At 42.3% G+C, this 20,775-nt stretch overlaps 1 protein-coding gene across 4 annotated transcripts in view; it reads right to left on the reverse strand.

The window, feature by feature from the left end:
* Ildr2 (immunoglobulin like domain containing receptor 2) overlaps positions 1 to 20,775 on the reverse strand; it is a 66,853-nt gene that overhangs the window by 18,870 nt on the left and 27,208 nt on the right. For 2 of the 4 annotated variants that reach the window (XM_008848245.3, XM_029553606.1), the window contains 3 exons: positions 8,105 to 8,161; positions 4,729 to 4,875; positions 3,524 to 3,700 (listed from right to left, as the gene is read on the reverse strand). The exons of 1 other annotated variant lie outside the window; for it this stretch is intronic. In XM_008848245.3, coding sequence (XP_008846467.1) covers positions 3,524 to 3,700; positions 4,729 to 4,875; positions 8,105 to 8,161 — 381 coding nt within the window. The remainder of the gene's footprint in view (positions 1 to 3,523; positions 3,701 to 4,728; positions 4,876 to 8,104; positions 8,162 to 20,775) is intronic. One more of the 4 variants, XM_008848246.3, reaches the window with a different exon arrangement.

The following is a 20,775-nucleotide window of genomic DNA, read 5'->3' on the forward strand; positions in this document are numbered from 1 at the left end:
TAAGTGGGGTCTGGGTAGACTGAAATAAAATGGATTTGAGCAAGGCAAAAGTAGATGCGGAGAGACCATGTAGGAGGTAATTTCACTAAGCAAGATGTGAGGTGATGGCACTGAGGACTGAGATAGTTTTGGTAGAGATAGAGGAAAAGAAACAAATTCAAGGCTAAAGTTCAATCTAAGGACTTGGTGACCAGCTGGATATGAGAGGTAAGGAATAAGAAACAGGAGTGAAAACGCTGCTTCTGATTTGGGCTGTTAGGCAGACAGTGATGCCACCCACTGAGATAAGTAGACTAGAGTTTGAAGTAGAAAAGCAAAATCTTTTTGGAAGCAGTTGATTAATTGAATTCCTAGAGGCTGAGGTTTAAATGCCTGTAAGACAACCAACTGGAGATGTTCAGAGGCAGTTGGATACACAGGACTCAGCAGCAGAAGAGAGCTTAGAAAATCATGATGGGAATCGTCAGCATACAGACAAGGGCTAAAGTGATAGGAGTAGATAGGAGACTAAAGTGATAGGAGTATAGGATTTGCTGGAGAGAGAGGGCTACAGACAGAACAGGTACAGCAACATCTAGTGGATGCACAGAGAAGAGTATCAGTGTAAACAGAGACAGGTAGAAAAATAAGTACGATGGTGAGTGAGAAAGACAAAGAAAGGTGATTGGGTCATCGGTGGCCAATGCTTTGGAAAAGTCAAGGGAGGTAAGGGTCGAAAATCATCCACTGGATCTAGCAATCAGGCAGCTTGACAAGTGCAAGATGGAAGCTAGTTGAGTTGGTAAAAGAAGAGGAAACAGAGACATTAGATGTTAAAGGCACTTTCAAGAAGTTTGGCTGTGAGGAATGGAAAAGGGACAGGGAAGCAACATCAGAAAAGTACAGGGTGTTTGCAAATTGTTCTCTTCTCATGGAAGAGGTCTGAGCAAGTTTTGAGTGCTGAAATGAAAGAGCTGTGAGGTGGGAACAGGGCAAAATGTGGATATTCAGGGAGAACCAGAAGGAGATGGGTCTAGAGTAGACCAGGAGGAGCCTGTCTTTTGTTAGAGTAACACAGAAGGACTTGAGTAGTTGCTGTGAAGAATGGGGAAAAGAATCAGGGTGCCTTTTCTGTATCTCTCATTCAGTAACCAACAGGCTCTACTATGCATAGATCATCAAAGATGCCTTTTCCAACTAGTGTGCAAAAGAGTATTGTGTGCAAATTCACCCTGAAGAATTGGTGTTGCTAGATGATTACTTTAACATTCAAGTAGCATACAAAAATTTATAAACACTAAATTCGTATTTTTATAAATCAGCATTTTAAAACATTTTTAGCATTCTTTAAAGAATAATCTACATTGGACCAATCCACTTCATTAAATGAAAATCAGTCAAACATCATCACTAATTCCAGTCATTAGTACAGAAATGTACCCATGGGACTACAAAGAACTCTTTCCTGACTCCACCAGGCACGTAATGGTAATAAAGTCCCCAACTAGCTGTAGTGAACACTGGCTTCTGAATTAACAGAACTCTGATTTTGTTCACTTCCAAGGCGCACTGTGTTTAGGCCTGATAGGTGAGTCTTCTTGAACTCAAACCCAGCTGGTTTAGAAATGGGCATGTGTCACGAGTCTTGCTGATTAAACTGCCAGGAGGGAGAAGGGAGAAGAGCTCCTGGGGAAAGCTTCCTCACTTTAGGAAAAGTGGCGCAAAGATAAATTACATCTTCCTATCTTTCCAAAGGCATTTAATACCCAGAACTACTGCTGTTTCTAGGGTCCACCAGGGGAACTGGCCAGTGAGGACAGAGGTGGTATTAAGGACAGCACAAAAGATGAAAAGAACTCTGTCCTTCATGGATGCCACAAAACTATGAGTTTTCTGCAACTACCTTACTTTGGGAATTCTTGTCATAATACATTTTTCTACTTCCAATTGAGGTTGATTAGTATGCTACCAGGGTAGGGCCAAAATGATCAAAACCACAAGCAGGGATGGAGGAGCCTAGAAAGAAAAGAGTAAATATTTGCTAGTTTATTAGTAAGACTTATTTTTTATGATAATAAAGGAGTTTGGTGAGGAGAAAGGAAAAAGAAGATTGAGATAAGAAAGGAAAATAGCAACTAAAAGCATGAGTGAAGTTCCACTAAGGTTTCCTTGCCCGCTCCTTCTTTGGGGAAATGGATTACATTGTCTTTCTCTCTTGCCTTCCCTGCATGTCCTTGATCATTAGGTGGCTATTCCTTCTTAGTCTGTGACTCATACCCAGTCTCAGACGTCAGAATTCTACTAATAGTTTCAGGGCAGAGAAAAAAACACAAATATCAATTACTCACTGAGGATATCCATGCCTGCCACAGCCAGGCATTTACAGTTCATTACGTGGGCTGGGTACCCTTTCTCACCTTCCACACGTAGGGACTGAAAAGCCACCTAAATTGACTACGCATACAGTCCTGACCTTCATAACCTTGCAATCCTGTTCAAATACCTTCAGGAAAGCTGTATTTCAATATCTATCCCTCTCTTCTCTACACAAATTCTTCTCATCCCAAAGACAGCTAATCCTCACCCTAATCAGTCCTTGCCAGTTACTTCATTTCTGCCTATGATCTGCAGCACTAGAGAACTTGGGGTCATCATGAAGTCTTCCTTTGCTTCATTCCAAGTATTTCTCAGATTTACCTTGGCATTTCAATTCCCACTGTCTCCATCATAAACCAGATGCTTACATAACACACCTGAACATAATATTCAGAGCTTAGTTCTCACTCTCTTCCCCCTCCCCCACCTTACCACTTGCCTTATTATCTTGCTGTCTCTCACCTCCAAAATCTGCCTGCAGTGACTCTCACTTGCTCACTCCACCATGCCTCAGCTCTTTTGAAAAAGTGGCAAGGTCCTCCCTAATCTCCATCAAATCCTCCCATCTTCTTCCAGGCAGTCTGACAAGCTGTATACTGTGTTTTTCTGCCTCGGGGATTTCACCACACTGACCTTCCTGCTTTGGAATGCTCAGCAGTCCCACACACTATTTTCCTAAATCTTCCTCATCCTTCCAGGCCCAGCTCAGATCTCACCTCCTCCATGAAGACGGTGCTCACTCCAGCTCTTTCATCTTTGGACTCAGTACCATACTCTTCAGCATCTAACTGTCTTAATAAAGTTTCATTCTCTTCATCATGAAGCCACACTCCTTGTCAAGAGAAAGCATGTGCTATACATTGTGCTGTCCCTTACAGTGCCTAGTACAGTCCTGAACACTAGGTAGACATGAGATCACTATTTAGTCACACAATCAAAATTCAAGGAGCAAATGCCCCACCCCCTATAGTTTTAGTTACTAAGAACACTAAAAAAAGGGTCAGAGTATCTTGCAGCCCTTGGAAAGCCTGAAGTACACTCCAAAAGATATCTGCCCTAGCTGGAAAGGTCCCAGAGATTCATCACTGAACTGACTGTACGTATCAGCAAGGAATGAGGGTGGGGCTCAAGACAAGTATGGGGTGGTGCAGTCTGGAACTACATTTACCACTGTGGCTTCCTCCAGTGGAGTCACTTGGTGCCAAGGGAGGTGGATGCGGCTTGTCCATCAGCATGCCAGAAGAGGGGGCTCCTCCCAAAGGGACAGAGGGAATGGAGTAAGGGCCAGGGACACCGGAGACAGAGGGAGGGTACCCGGCCTTGGCTGCTTTCCCTGCTTCATACACTGTGGAGGGAGATGAAGAGCAAGAGATTATGTAGTCCCACCCTCTATAACCCTCACACCCCAAAATCCCTGAGGTTTCATTCTTTCAAGGGAAGTCCTGGACAAGTGTGTACTCTTTCTTCCAGGACTGAATAGGTTCATCAGAACCACTCCAGCTCCACGAAAAGGCGGCAATATGAGGAATTACAGAGTTTAGAATCTGGCAGATGAGTACAGAAGTGGATCTGGGATCACAGCAGCATCCCCACCTAGCACTGTAGCAACCTCAACTCTTCTAGAGGGGGCTTAGCACAAAGGCTGTTGAGAGATGCTCCCAGGAGGAGGGAAGCAAGCAGTGGGTGTGCACATGGCCCCTGCTCTGTGGTTTCAAAAGCAGAGCCAATAACCCAATTCCTTCTTATACTTCTTCATTCCTAAAGATACTAAGACAGAGTGCGCCTTGCTTGTTCAAGATGTATTTGGTTTATGGTTGGGACACCAAGCTCAGTGTTTGTGGGCTTGGCTAGTAAGCTGAACCTGTGAATCCCCAAATGAGGACTGGACACTTTGTGGCTCATTTCTTCATATGAGTAAATAGATCTCATTGGTGGCTGCTAGATGGTGCCCATAAGTCACAGTTTTCATATTCCACTCATTAAATTGAGGATGTCCTCTGCATCAAAGGGGAATGGGCCAGAGCAAGTTTCCTCTTGTTTGAATGCCCCAAGGAGAGGGCACAGCTTCATTCCACAACCTCACCATTCTAAACCCGCCCTTCTTTTAATCCACAATATCCACAAGAATTAGAAATGCATGGAGTGATGGGTGTGGATAAACAGCATGGAGATGTGCATGGAGGTGAAGAGGGAAACAAGAATGGTCACCCCTGAAGCCAGGGGCTGCCCACACAGGAGAGGGTCTAGAATGATCAACTTCAAGGGGATGAGGTAAGGGGGTGTGGAGGAAGTACTCAGGGAACACAGCTGTCAGATGGAGCAATACCATTTCTTCTGATCACTCCATCTCCCCATTGGTCTCTCTCTACTCACAGGCCTGGGGGCAGCAGCAGGAATCCGGGCAGCATGGGCAGCGGACGTAGCAGCAGCAACTGTGAGGGCAGCACTGGCACCAGCAGATCCCCACCAGCACGAAGAAGAGGAAGACTCCCAGGAGTACCAGGCCGACAAACACCCACTCTGGAAGGATGCACACACAAAAAAATCTACTCGACGTAGCCCCCCTTCAGGACACACCCTATAAAAGAGGTGAGTGGGAAGGACCTCAGGAAGGAAGAAAGCACATCTAACTGGGAAAAAGAGCTTCCAAACTTACAAGGAACTCTGAAAGTAAGAAGTGCTGGGGCATGGGAGAAGAGGGAAGCAGGTGACCTATATCACACAGGATGCTTAAAGTAGCCAGCACTGTGATAGGAGACTTTGGGGTTCCCCACTAGGTAAAAGGTTTCAGTTACCTATGGTTATGTCAGAACAAAGGTAGAAAACAAACTGAGGGATGGGACCTTGCATTCTGGGTTCTCAAGTGGTGAATTTTATAAATGCCCTTCTTTTATTGTGAAGCCAATCTTGTTTATGTAAGTCCTGACATTGCATAGTGGTACATGCCTGTAGTCCCAATACTCTAGAAGTTGAAGTAGAAGGATCACAGCAGCTTGGGCTACAAAGTGAGACCCTTTCTCAAACAAACAAACAAACAAAATCTCTAAGTCTTTGGGGTGGGGGTGCTGTATGCCTATATGGTCCAGGCCCTGTGCAAATTCATCTATTTCCCCGGGTGATCGCCTCTAGGATGCCCTTCCTGCCCTTAGCACTGGAGTAGAAGTCCAGACCTCTTAGTAATACTTCAACAGATATCTATGGTTAGAAAAAAGTAAGAGGAATGGTTTCACATAGCGATGACACTGTCTCCATCCCCAGAGTATGGTTTGATCACACTCAGGATGACCATGCAGACAAGCATTAAAGTGGCTCAGAGCACTGATGAATGGCAAGGCTGACATGAGTGTAGTGAGGTATGTTTTTCAGCTTCTGTGATTTTCATAGCTCTGTCAGAGGCTAAACATGAAATTTATTTAATTTACTTATCCAAAAGATTAGGAAAAAGGGAGCAAATTCTATTTGGCTTAGATAAAAGTGATTGTGGCCTTTGGGTGACTTGTCTCAATGTCAAGCTACTGGGCTTGGCTATGGGGTCTACTGTCTCCCTGGAGATCTGGACAGATGGCAATGAACCATGCTGTCCTTTAAAAACCAAAAAACCAAAATGACAAAAAGCTATCCACTCAAAATCCCTTTGTAATGAGCTTCAAGTATACATTGTTTTTCTTAAAAATTTTGTTATTAATTATCTCTTCGATTAAATGACTATTCATTTGGGAATTTGAAAATATGATTTTTATATATAAGGAATTTTATGACAGTGGTTGAATCATTTGACCTTTGACTGGAACATCAGTTCCTCAGAGAGAAAACAAACAGATCATGTTTTCTGAATGTCTCCCACTTATCCATCTGCAAAACAGTCAAGGGAACCAGGTCAACCTCTTTTCAGGTAGGGACTGAGAAGGCTTTATGCCTGGCTTGAATGGTCAGGAGAACATTCTCGATGAAAACAGTAGATAGCATGAGGTTTTAGCCTAGGCCTTAGCAGTAACATAACTAAGGAAGGGTGCAGGGAGAAAGGAACATAGCGATAGTTTAGATCAGCAACAGGGAATGGAGGAAGGTAAGAATAAGAGACCAGCAGGGTATATTTAAGAAACAAAAGAACACTATCTGTCTAGGTTTGGCTACACAAGCCTGCAATCCCCATACTTGGAAGGCAGAGGAAGGAGGGTTGCTCTGAGTTCAAGGTGAGTTTGAGATGCACAGTAAGTACCAGGACAACCAAGGCTATGTAGCAAGACCCTGTCTTGATAAATAAATAGATGAATAAATAAATCTGTGAACGGATTCTTAGAGTCACAGGGAGGGAAATTCAGGTGACTAGGGCTAGATATAAAATACAGAAACTCTTTCTTGGGTCTGGAAGATACAAATTTTACTTTGAAACATTCAATGTGACATTTTTGTGTGTGTGAATAAATGCTTACAAATTGAGGGAACTTTAGATAAAGGAGGTTACAAAGAGAATTTCCATCTGTGTCCTTGAGGGCAATGTCAATAAGGAGAATGTCTGAGTTTGGTTGGCCAGCTAAAGGTAATGGACAGAAAGAATTCATAGAAGAGGAACTAATGAGGCTAAATTTTGAAGACTCTGGACATTTCTTCAAACTTCAATCAACGGCTGGGCGTGGTACCACACTCCTTTAATCCTAGCACTTGGGAGGCAGAGGCAGGCGGATTTTTGTGAGTTCGAGGCCAGCCTGGTCTACACAGTGAGTTCCAGGACAGCTGGGGCTACAAGGAGACCCTGTCTCAAAAAAGACAAAAAAACCACCACAAAACCTTGAATCAACTCAAAACCAATTGACCAGGAATATTTTTTATCCCTCTGCTGCTATTTAGAAAACCCTTAAAATTCTGGAAGAAGGTCAAGTGTGGCAGAACAGGCCTTTAATCCCAACACTTGGGAGGCAGAGGCAAGCTCAAGGCCAGCCTAGTCTACATAGTGAGTTCCAGGCAAGTCAGGGATATATAGTGAGACCCTATCTCAAAAAAAAAAAAAGCCCCAAACAGAAACTCTCCAAAGGCAAGGCTGATCATATCCTTTGCTATTCTTTCTATGGTTATCATCCCTTCCATAGTTCAATTTCACTACTCCCCAAACCTCCTTCAATTATAAGCTACAGCAAAGCACTAAACTGGCTTTTCTGGACTGAAACGACAGTAAAAGGTACAAATATGTATTTAGGACAAGTGCTTCTGACATATGGTCCATGGATAACTATGGACTTTCAGGATCTGAGTACATCAGTAATACAGGTCTCAGAATGTGTGGTTTGGGGTGGGGAGAAGAGGAGCTCATGGTTTTCCTAAGGCTGCAAAGGATTTTTGATAATGTTACAAAAGGCATTTCAGAGTTGCAAGATTATATAATAATGAATAGGTAAGCATATAACTTAGGAAATAAGGAATGCAGATAAATGATGACTTTGTTACAAATACTTATAACTATCTAGCTATCTGTGTACCGGTGATATACTGATATGGACCTGAAGATAACAAAAGATACCACATGCCTCACAACAAGGGATTGGGACCCCACTTCAGCCTATTCTTTTAGGACCTAGGATCAGAAGGAATACAAAAGGTTTATCCAAGGGGCTTACTTCATTCTGGAAAAAGACAACAAATATTATATAGACAAATGTGCAAATAAATAAAACAAGTAATTAGTGACTAATGCAGGAGCAGACAGATGGAAGAAGAACAAATTAGATAAATGAAGAGTTAAATGACTGAATACCTGGCATAATCTCCACAGCAAAACTGGGCAAGAGATCAGCAAGCAGCCCTGTCCTGCCTAGAAGAAGTGGAAGGAAAAGAAGAAGGAAAGAGGTTACTCCAAAGGAAAAATGCAGCCTGATACCTGCGCCCACTGGTGCTGTGCCCTCCTGGGGCCATTGCTCTGTGCTCCTTTTGGTAGGAGACAGCCATCATCAAGGCTGGGCTCAGTTAGAGGGGATAACCATGCATATCACATTTGGTAGCCATGCAAGGGAAGTGTGCGCTTAAGCTAGGTGGAAGCAGAAATGGAACTTCATCTCCAGCATTCATAGGAAAAGGGAATCTCTGCTTTCATATGAGAAACGCTGCGTGAACAGATTGACATATACCATCTCCATTCATTCCTGCAGCCCTCTCCACACACTTCGGTACAAAGTCAAATGTATCTGTAGCTAAACATTCAATCTACATTTTCATACAATCCATATACAGTCCTATGTCCATACAAAAACAAAAGTACATATTTGGTTTTAACTGAGAATTAACTAGCTACATGATTCTATTTATGGCCTTAAAGATATTTCAATGATTAAAATGTTCAAAGGCAAGGAAAAGATAAAGCTAGATTGGTTACACACTCCTCTACACTCCTTCTGTCTTCATAAATACCCTGTACATATGTATATGGTATGGCTTTTCCATATGGCACCCACAGCTGGCATTGTATGTACCCAAGTGCCTTCTGCGTGATATGGCATAGAAGCTTAAAGGCTGGTGTCAGAACAGGTGCCTCTCAGGGAGTCCAGGAAGCAAAGAGTTGTGCAGGAAATAAAATGCCGGAAGATGTGAGGGAGGAGATTGACCTGATTTATGGAAGATATTCTGCATGTTCTCTCTGTAGTCTCATATCAAGGCCTGTGGTATTACTCTCTGAAGCCTTGTTAATAAACTACGAAGTTGCACCAGGAGGCAAGTAGCAAACTTCCTTCCTCTGTGATTTGTGATGATAAAAGGTCACTATGACACCTACAGCATGCTGTTAAATCTTACTCCATGTAGGTGTGTGACAAGCATCTCCAGAACAGCACCATCCAATGGCAGTACAATGCCAGCAACATGGGTCATTTTAGGTTTTTTCAATGATTACATTGAAAAAGCACAAAGAAACAGAAACAATTAATTATCTTTTTCACGTTTATCAGTATCCACAACATATTATCATTTCAAGAGCTCAGTAATCACATGCAGCTATTTATTGAATAGCTGTGCTATATGGGTCTACAGACTTGTAGCTTATATCAACAATGACTTCTATTATGAATCTAATAAGTGATCTGGACCACAACATATCCAGAGATGTTTAAAACATTGGTAGGCTTGAGATCTAAAGAGTAAACACAAGCAAATTTTCTCATTTAACTAGATGCAAGAGGTACACTTAGAAGTACTGATAGTCTAGATTTAAAACACACACACATGAACACATGTATGTACACACACATATGCACATGCACAAATCCATGTTGTAAGTTTTCATATATCCATTCACAGCCCTATTTCCATAATAAAACAAAACATATGCATATGGATTTGGCTCGTTTAGAAAACAGCTTCATTGCCTTTTAGCTAAGATCAAGTGTAGAAAACAACTTTTTCCTGTTAAAGTTGATGAGGTATATAAAAGGGTACCTATATGTATAGTTTATATTTTGAGTCTGTAAGTCATAGCTAGCCACAGGTTATCTTCCTTATATGACACTCCACTGAAAAGCAAGTCTAACAAAAGTCAAAGAAAAAACAAGAGAACAAACAAACAATTAAAACCAGGAACCTTCGGGACACTAGCGGAGGGTACAGTTGCTGGGGAAAGACTGTAGCAAAGAGGGTTAAAGGGATCTTTGCTTGCTCTACCTTTCTTGGTTTTCCTCAAATGTAAGAGGCCACTATGGTAACACGCATCCTGGTCAAACCTCCTGCATGGATGATGGTCTCACATTTGGAAAACAACACCCACATTCCAACATTAAATTATTGTAGGGTGATGATTTAGGCCAAGTCTGCTATAGCAAGCCTTGGCAAGAAAAGCTTGCTTCTTTATCCTCCATCTTGCATAGCTGATATGGTAAGATAGCTCTGCTGTTTGCAAGGTCTCTTAGAAGGAGAGCCAAGGGGGCATTAAGAAAGGTGTCCTGAAGGTGGCTTCTCAGACTAGATTTTGGCCTATGCCATTACAAAAGGCTATAAGGTACCTCTAAGGCTCACACAACTCCCCAGGTAAGAGAGACAGAGGTTTGGGACCAAAGTCTGAGCAAGTGATTAAAAGCACTTAAACTTGTCTTCAGTGTTCTCTAGAACTATGTCTTAGAAACTCAACAAGGAAATAAACAGATGGCCAAATATTTAGGAAATTGGGACCTTAGACATCTCTTGAATACATAATGTTCATTACCAGGCAATAGCCAATAATCAAGTAATCAATGTACAAGGTTTGTTAACAAACCATTTATCAGATATTTAATGATATGTTGTGAGATTTTTCTAGACAATTAGTATTTCTAAATATATCTCTTGTATCTCATTAAATGAAAAGCTTTGCTTGCATTTATTCTGCAGATCTCAAGTCTACCAATGTTTAAAACATCTCTGGATGTGCTATGGGCCACATCACTAATTAGAGTCATAATAGAAATGTCATTGTTTATATAAACTACCAATTGTAGACTGTCTCAGGGCATTAGCCATATGATAGGTGATGACTGATAGATAGATAGATAGATAGATAGATAGATAGATAGATAGATTGTATGTATGCATATAGCTCCATATATATATATATATATATATATGAATTCATTCATTTTGAGTTTCTTAAGACAGTCTTGTTATGTAGCCCAGGCTGGCCTGGAACTCACAGTCCTGCCTCAGCCTCTGAATGCCTGGATTACAGATGTTTGTCACTGCATCTGGCTGTTATAATTAAAACATTCATATATCCAAAGAGGATATAGCATTCACATCTATTACAAAGAACTTGTTATGTTAGTTAAAAAACCCAGTGGACAGGGAGTCAAAGAAGTCGGGAAAGCTTCCTCTTTTTCTTGCTCAATTCCTCCCTTTCTTGGGCTCAATTTTCTCATAGTAAAAGTAAGAAGTTGAATGTTGTGGTGTAAGGAGACCACATGTCTTGCTTTTTCTGGAACAGTCAGATTTAAGTCTATGGTCTGTAACTATTATTTTTTGTTGATTCTTCAAGAATTTCATACAACGTATTTTGATCACATTCAGACCTCCTCCCTCATCTCCACCCCCTCCCCACTACCCCTTCCAATTTCATGTCTATTATTAGTTTTTTTTTTATTAGGCTTTTTATTTTATTTCAGTTTTGGTCTTTTTTTTTTTTTTTTTTTTTTTTTTTTGTCTTTTTGAGACAGGGTCTCCCTGTAGCCCCAGCTGTCCTAGAACTCATTATGTAGACCAGGCTGGCCTTGAACTCACAGAGATCCACCAGCCTCTGCCTCTGGAGTGCTGGGATTAAAGGCATGCGCCACCACGACCAGCTTTTATTAGGCTGGGATTAAAGGTATGCAGCCCCATGGCTGGCTAGTTTTCTTAAAGGTCCTATTGAGTTTAATCTGTGCTTTCTAAATGTTCTTGGGTGTGTATTATCCCATGGAGTCTGGTCAACCCACCAGGCATCAATTATTTTTTAAATTTATTTTTATTTTATGTGTATGAGTGTTTTGCCTGCATGTATATAAGTGCACCTCCTGCATACACTGCCCATGGAGGCAGTAAGAGGGTGTTAGATACCTTGGAACTGGAGTTACAGGCAATTGTTAGCCACCATGTGGGTGTTGGGAACCAAACCCAGGTCCTCTGTAAGAACAGCAAGTACTCTCTCCCGTCCTTTATGGTAATTATTAATAGCCCTTTTTTTTTTTTTTGGCTTGCAGAGTATCCTAGTTTGGACAATTAATGGTATGGTCACCCTATCTATATTTAGTTCTCAAATCTGATACTCAATAAAGGGGTTTCAAACTCACATGTCTAGAGGGACCAGCCAGTGATTCAAATGAGCACAGCTGGATATATGTGATACATGGAGAACTGTGGGGGTGTGGCAAATGGCAGTGTTGCTAGGAGGCCACTACCGTACAATTCTAGTCAATTATTGCCCTGTGGGAATGTGTCAGGTCATCTTTTTAAAAAATTTTATTTATTATTTTTATTTTATGTGTATGAGTATATTGCCTGCATGTATGTAAGTGCACCAGAGTCGTGCAATGCCCACAGAGGTCAGAAGAAGGTGTTGAATTCCCTTGGAACTGGAGTTACAAATGGTTGTTAGCTGCCATGTGGGAACTGGGAATGGAACCCAGGTCCTCTGCAAGAGCAGCCAGTGCTCTTAACTACTGGGCCATCTCTACAGCCCCAGTCAAGTCATCTTATTCAAGTTTACCAGATCCCAGATTTTATGCAAAATATCCTAATTTTCCAATGTTGAGGAACTAATTCATATGTTTAAAAAATAGTGGACAAACCAAGTAAATTGTGTCTGTGAACTGCACAAAACCCTGAGATCAAGAGTTTGCAACCTCAGGGCCAAAGATGGTTCAGCAGTTAAGATTACTGGCTGCTCTTTCAGAGGACCTGGGTTCCATTCCCAGCACCCACATGGTTGCTAACAACCATCCATAACTCCAGTTCCAGGTGATCCAACACCCTCTTCTGACCTCTGCATGGATGGCATGACATGAGTGCACTTACATATATGCATGCAGGCAATACACTCATACGCATAAAATAAAAGTTAATCATAACAAATAAAATATTTTTGAAACGAGTTTGCAACCTCTGAAAGGTATGTATACACAGACATGTTTATGGGAGGAAAAACACAAAAGCTGAATTTCCCAGTAGGCTGTTTGGGCTAGCTTGATGGTGTTCCAACATTGCTTTCACATGCAGAATAATAGTGAATATAAGCTCTAGGAACCACTGTTCAAATTAAGATTTCAAGGTAACAGTACTATCCCCTGCATTCTTCACATTCATAGCCTTTCTTGCTTGGGAGCTAGAATGGGTATTGCAGGAGAACGATGAAGGGGCTTTTATTTTTCATTCTAGATGTTTTCATTTTTGATTGAAAAAATATAAACTAGAGTGAAAATGTGTCATAAATATGGATAGGAAATTCACTAAGCTTGTCACTCCTATAGGGAGACCTACATCAAGCTTCTCATTTTCCCTGAAGCAACAGTCAGTAATGGTTATTCCAGAGATGAGGGCTTCCCATAATGCACTTGAGTGGTTAGCCCCAGGGTAGTGTGGGTGACAGAGTCTTGCAGTAAAGTAGGTGAAATTAAATGTCTTCAGAATTCAGTCCATAATAGGAGTTTGGGGATATCAGACAACACCACTATATCAACAGCAGTGAAAAGTGCCAAGCTCTCTGGCTTTTACACTATAGGCTATCGACTTTTATTTTATCGGAGCTAAAGGCATTTTTTTAATGAATTTATGCTAGAATTCTATATTTCTGAAAAGCATTTTGCTTCCAGCTCCTTCTCTAAGAATTCCTAAGAAATGCTACTACCAGTTATAAATGTGCTGTCTTTTCTTCTATCACACCAAAGAAGTCTGATCTTCAAGTATCTAAACAATAGCAGTTAATACATCCCAGATTTCAGCAGCACTTTACCACACTTGTGAATCACTGTTATTCTTCCAGGATTTGGCTTAAGAGTGGCAATTACAAGTCACTTTAATGTCTGAGAAAAGGATGGAAAGCAGACCCTATAGACAGAAAGCTGTACTTTTTTCAAACCAAAGCTCAAACGATCAGTACAAAATACAGTTTTCATGTAAGCACTAGTTTTCCCCAAACCTTGCAAAATCTATTACTTTAAAGAAATTTCCACATGAATAAACCAAATGACTCGGGCATACTAAGAGTTTGTACATGCACACATACAAGTGACAGTTTCATAGGATGATGTCATACACTCCACAGCCAAACATGTTCAGGTACCTTGTGCTGAATGCTCAGACTAAAAACAAGTACCGTGAATGAAGCAATTTATGTATCTGTCATAACTGTCTAATTCAGCTGTTTCCTTACCCTGCTACCTTGAAGTTTTCCCCAGTTGCGCTGTTTATACATATTCCTGGAAACAAATTCACTTCTGGAAGATCTCTGACTCACTCACTCACTCATTCATTCATTCATTCATTCATTCATTCATTCAGCAAAGAAGTGTATATTGTGCCAGGTAGAGACAGAAGAAGTAACAGAACATGGTCCCTTGAGAGGCTTAGTTTAGCCACATCCATTCAGCTCATCCAACAACAGAACCCCATTTTAGTTACCTGTCTCTATGTCACAAGATCTATCCACATCAAAGGACTTTCTTCTTCCACATTTGTTTTTGTCAACCTCCTTTGTCTTTGTGCATTTATTGTTCATGTGTATATACGTGTTCAGTTCTGCTTGGGGTCACGTGTGTGTATGTGTGCACCTGTGTGCACATGCCTATAGAGGCCAGTGGTTGACATTAAGTATTCCTGAAATTGCTCTCAACCTTATACTTTGAGGCAGGATCTCTTACTTGAGACCAGAGCTCGCTGATTTGCCTACTCCAGCTAGCCAGCTTACTCTGGTGAGCCTCTCTGTCTCTGCCTCCTTTGTGTAGGCATTACAGCAGTCTGTCCACCTGGCATTTACATGGGATCTAGGGATCTGAACTCTGGTCCTCATGCTTGCCCAGCAAGTACTGTTACCCACTGAGCCATCTCCTTAGTTTCTTCTTTCTTTTTTAACATCGAAAGTGATCTGGTCATGGGGCTTTTCCCCCATACACAGTAGTCCTTATCTCACTTCCCATTTCTCTATTTCATAGCATTGTCTTTGAACATTTCGCAGCACACTTCCTAGTGGCATTTCTCCCAAAGTTCTAGTGTTCTTTTCTTGGTAGCCAGGGTCAAGGTAGACGTTCCTTACCTTCTTCACTAAAACAAGCATTTGTACCTCTTTGTCAAGTCCTTACCACTTGGTCTCTAGGACTGTGAAATATGTTCTCATAGAACCCTGTATGAATACTGTAATGAGAAGATGCTCCTTCCTCCATGCTCCTTAGGATCACTGTACACGCCCTCACTGGAGCACTTACATCTCAGCTACAGTGATTCCCGTATGCTTACCTCCAATAATAAGATGGAAACCCCTTTAGAGCAAGGACTGCACCCTAAGCTTACCATCTCACAGCCCAGCACGAGGAGGTCCTTCATTCACCCAGCAGGACCTTCAAAGCTTTCCTGTAGTAAATTCTCAGGCTTTGGCAGGCTAGGCTTCTGGCAAGGCTTCTGATTTGCTTCCCATTATAGTACCTTCTACCCAATTCAGAGGGGTACGCTCTTAATAATAAAAAGGATGAAGGATCTATTTAGTTTCAATTCATCCATGCAGTACTATTCTATGTATAGCAACGTATTCAGCATCTCTGGAGTCAATGTTCAATGCCAAGAGTGTCCTCCAGACATTAGAACATCTTTCTACCTAAGAGAATGGAAGCATCACTCCATCCCACCCCATGAAAATATGCCAGGCTAGCGTATTGTTAAAGAAGTTATTACAGAGATGTGGTATGAATATAAAATTTACCCCCAAATACTGCTTTTGTCTATTCTACTTATACTTCAAGTTCTGATAGTTCAAGCCTACAAAATGCAAATGAAGCTGCAGAAGTTCTAGCTTTCATAGAAACTTATTTCCAGAGAATACATCTGCCTCCTCAGCACTTCATGAGTACAGGCAGGGTGTTTAGTGCATTGAAACTCATGCAAAGGTGGGATAATAGTACCTCTTCCATCCTTGTGATGCCCAGAGCACACTGCTCTCTATTCATTTCTTAGAGTATAGTAACTAGAAGAGCTCCTGGGCATGCCAAGACACCATGCAAGTGAACTTTATCTTTAGGGCGATGATGAATGCCTTTCTTCCCAGTTCCTTGAAGCTCCCTGCTTCTCCCTTATGTTCAACATACATCTCAGCTTCATCTGCTTCCAAGGTTTCCTCAGATGCTCTGGATACATCTTCAGGGCTGTACTGTATCCACCCTCTGTTCTCTCTGCTCCGAATCCTCCAAAATATTTCTTTCCTATGTCTGTGAGAATAGCACATGTCTATCTCTGGCCCTTGTAAGTGTAAAGATGTTTTCTATGGCTTTGCTTAAGGGTTGTTTCTATGGCTATTTAAAATCCCACATAGATAAGAAATTTCCCAAGGGCACGCGCGCACACACACACACACACACACACACACACACACACATTAGAAATTTCCCAAGGGCACGCGCGCGCACACACACACACACACACACACACACACACACCTGATTTTATTCTATATTCCCATGGCAACCATGCTTCCAATAAATATAGTTTATGACTGTCACAAATGTGGATAGTACCTCCCTTCCCTTTACATATATTTATAAACTATATATTTAAGCATTTCATGTGTTTATTTCTTTTTGTGTCTTTTATATTTTAGTTCACTTTAAATTATAGTCTTGGAGGAAAATAATTCTGACAGTGAATTGTCTCACTACTATCCAACCATCTGCAATTAACTGTTAATAAATGCTTCCGGCTTTTTGGCAATGATTGTAAGTTTAGCCAAAGACACTGACTTCTATTTACACGGAATTCTAGAATCAAATTTTATAGCTGGAAAGGACCACAGAGTATAGTCCTTACTGCTGCCCCATTCCTTTACATGCCTTATATTTTCAGAAAACCAGAGAGGTTAAGAATCTTAACCAAAGTCACATAAGTGACTATTGATCAAGCTAGGAACAGGACCTGGGTCTGCTTGCTAGTGTTTGTGGAATTGCTCTACTTATGTAATTAAAGTATAATTGTTGGCTGTAGAAAATGTTGGAGATGGTTGAAATTCTCAGCACCTTTTAAAGGTATAACTAGAAAATGATGACTAAATACATCATAACACAGTAGATCTCATTAAAAGGCATCCACCACGCTGCTACAAACTAATAAACTATAATAAAAATGATTGCAAAGGCTCTTAGCCTATGCAAAGAGCTATAATGGTCCAACCTCCTACACCCAGGAGTGAATGGATGGAAAATATTAGTATTATGATATGCTCGACTGGGCCTGAGATGTAATGCAGTAGACAGCTAGATTTGACTCAGAAATGATGTCAAGAAGGGTGGGACACCAGGAGGGAAGAAATTGAGTTTCATGCGGCCCAGTGTGATTTCTTGCGCGTTACGTTACAGTGCTCCTTATAACAGAGCAGCACGAAGACATCCGACAGACTAGATACTAGTCTGGGACGGCTACTTTCCTTAATCAGAGGAGGCCCCGAAGTCACTGGCAGGCGCGGAGGGTGCACAGCCTGCCAGTCTTCGATGCCCAGCGTTCCTGCCCTTTCCCCGGTGGCCAGACCCCTCTTAGAAGGAGAGGCTTCCACATGGATCCTTTCCCAGCGCCTTCTCCTGGGAAGCCAATTCAGCAGAATCCAAGGCACAGCCCCCCTTGTGAACCAAACCTGCACGCTTGAATAGCGGCAGCTGGCTTTGGAGAAAAATGGAACAACTGTCTCCTGACCGGCTTTCAAGGGCTGCCATTCTTTCCTCCCCAGGCTGAGCCGATTTCGCGGTGCCACCCACTCCAGCGCTGGCCCTGTGTCTCCTCCCCCACGGCGGGCAGCGCGGGCCTGGACCACAATGAACGCGAGGGCTGACCCAGCTGCTCCAGCGCCTCCCTGGGGTAACCACGGCAACCGAGGCGGTCAGGAATGCGCGCTAATTGGAGGCCGAGTTCCTCCCACAGGGATGAGCAACAAGTGAGGCAAAAATAGTGAGCTGGGCTGCAGGATGCATGCAAGGAGGGAGGGGAAAGAGCGGAGGAGAGGCCCCAGGCTGGCCCGGGTGGCTGCGGAATTGGGGACCCGAAGAGGGCCTGCCACACCTCACTTGTTTTCTTAACGAAGCAGGACAGTGAAGAGCTGCAACAGACCAAAAATCTTAAGGCGTATTTTCTATTTGTGAAGGCACCATCTTTACCCTGGCCCCTTGGCTTGATTCAGTAGATGAAAGAAGGTGTGTGCGCACATGCATAGGTCTTAAAAAACGAAATGCTAGCCAGCAGCAAGGGCTAGGCCGGCCAAGGAGAGTGCTGACAGGGCTTTTCTTCAAACCTCAGGAGACCCTTGAGATCCGTAACCACCATAACCAGCTTACCAGGAAAACACCAGGGTGTGCCCCTGATCTGACCATAAATAGCTTTAAAATCCCTTCAACCTTTCACTATTAAGTGTACCATAGTTTGGATGATAAATTATAATGTCACCCTCTTCCTGGGCTCACCCAGATCCTAATCCAAATGTAGGTCTTCTCCAAACATCTCCAAACATCACTGAATGGTCTATGTGATCTAATCCCTGTAGTTGGCTGGCTAAGGGCATCCACACAGAAGATGTGAGCTTCCACTAGCAATCAAAATGTGGCAACCCAAAGTCAAGAGCAGGACTGGGTCCTAGTTCCCCAAATCCACTATCAGGAAGATTTCCATAGGGTTGATTACAGTCACCAAAGAAGACATAGCTCAGATGTTATTGAGAAAATGTGAGTCTATTCACAATGGGCCAATTCTATTTTTAATATTTTATTTTATTTGTCATTTTTATTTTATGTGTATGAGTGTATTTCCTGCATGTATGCAAGTGCACTCGTGTCATGAAGTGCCCATGGAGGTCAGAAGGCGGCACTGGATTCCCTGCAACTGTAGTTACAGATGGTTGTTAGCTGCCATGTGGGTGCTGGGAATCTAACCTGGGTCCTCTATAAGAGCAACCAGTGCTCTTAACTGCTGAACCATTCCTTCAGCCCCATGGGCCAATTCTTACATGGCCAATTAAGGCCTCTGTCCATGGACTGTGCTTAAGGCCCCTCAAGACAGATTTCCCTAAGGACTCCCTGAGATTAGGGATGACACACTGTGGGGGACATGTGGGGAATGGCAAGGGCAGGAGAAGGAACTAATACCTTCTGTGTTCTTATGTGCCTTTTAATCTTCACAACGGTCTTCCAGGAAACTTTCATGACCCCTCTCCTATTTTACAGATTAGGGAAACTGAGCTCACACTATAATATCGAGTCCAGGGATGTCTGACCCCAAAGTCTCTGCTGTTCATATTGGACCATATCCAATATCCAAATAGACTTTTACCTACCACTATGGACATTTAGAGCCCAGATAAGAAGGCTGTGCATAAAGGAGTTGGCTTATTCTGTAGAATGGCCATAGTCCCCCACAAATGTGGCAAGAGTATATATCCAAACATTGTCAAATGTCTCCTGGAGGACAAAATACCTCCCTCTTGAGAATCAGTATCCTAGATATTTATTTACTAACCAAACTGAATCTTTCTTTCTGTTCCTTCATTGCTTCTAAACTGTAGCTTTTATCTTCACCAAAAGACACAAAAATTGATAGGGACAAAACAGTGTCATTTATGTATTTTATATTCTATGTGTGATAGGGTATAGCTAAAAATACTCCTTAAAAATTAAAGCATAATGTAAATAGAAATTATACTTGAAGATACTGATCCACTCTGTGGTTCCTATCAAAGGGCAAGATTGCACAGTGAAGGTCTTAAAGCTAAAGGAAGCTCTTGTATGGAACAAAAGGCATGGATTCAAGTCTTTGGAGGAACTGTAACCTTCTCCACCTCAGCAGACTACCTGTTATCTGCAGTCACTGAGGGGAATCAGATTCTAGTTGATGCCTGAGTGACTTCCATGGCTATTCCCCCTCTACCATCTTTTCAACATATTTTTCTTATTTTTTATGAAAGCAAGCCCAAAAGAGGCATCTTGGTAAGCTCAAGGCAGAGCAGGTGAGGGCTGGGACAGAGAGCTTCAGGGGAAAGACACTAGGGCCACAGACCAGAAAAATCTACTCATTTTCTGCCCCTCTGCTCATGGGAGTCTGTGGGGTTATCTCAGCGCCTCTGGAACGCTGAAAGTGTAAGATTGTGCTGAAGTAGAATGTTTCCACCCTGCCCAGGGAATCTACACAGTTTCAAGGCATGGTCAAGTCTACAAATGAAATGTGGGTGCAACATTCCAAAGGAGTCCCTCCAAGGCTTAGGGCCAGAGCTTGGCTGGCTCCCTAATTCATTCTTTCTATCCCTTCTGCCAGGAGTAAACTTTTTCTTTCTTCTTCCCCAGTTCTTTTTCCCCTCTTCCTCTGTTTGTAAATCTTCCAGAGAGAAACAGCAGCAGCCACTCTCTAAGATCAAAGTTTAGCAGACAACAAAGACCTCCAAGGAGGCTGTTGCCATGGGAACAGAAGGGAGTTGAGGCAAATCTCCTTGGTTAGTAGCATCAGGCTGGGGTTGGCAAAGAGGGAGAGAAGGGGGAGGAGAAGTCTTGGCAACAAGTAGCCTTTCTGAACAGCCTGAGCTAAAATCACTGGGATGAGGGACAGGATTTAACTAGGCCTGTGGGAATGCAGGGTCCTAGGACATTTCTGTACAGACTTAGGAAATGTTCCTATCAAATATCCCTAAAATCATTTCTTGGGAGTTGTCCATTCCCAAGAACTCACTGATTTCTTTCTTTCTTTCTTTCTTTCTTTCTTTCTTTCTTTCTTTCT

This window comes from Nannospalax galili, unplaced genomic scaffold, assembly GCF_000622305.1.
Source record: "Nannospalax galili isolate Female #2095 unplaced genomic scaffold, S.galili_v1.0 scaffold383, whole genome shotgun sequence".
Taxonomy (NCBI): Eukaryota; Metazoa; Chordata; class Mammalia; order Rodentia; family Spalacidae; genus Nannospalax; species Nannospalax galili.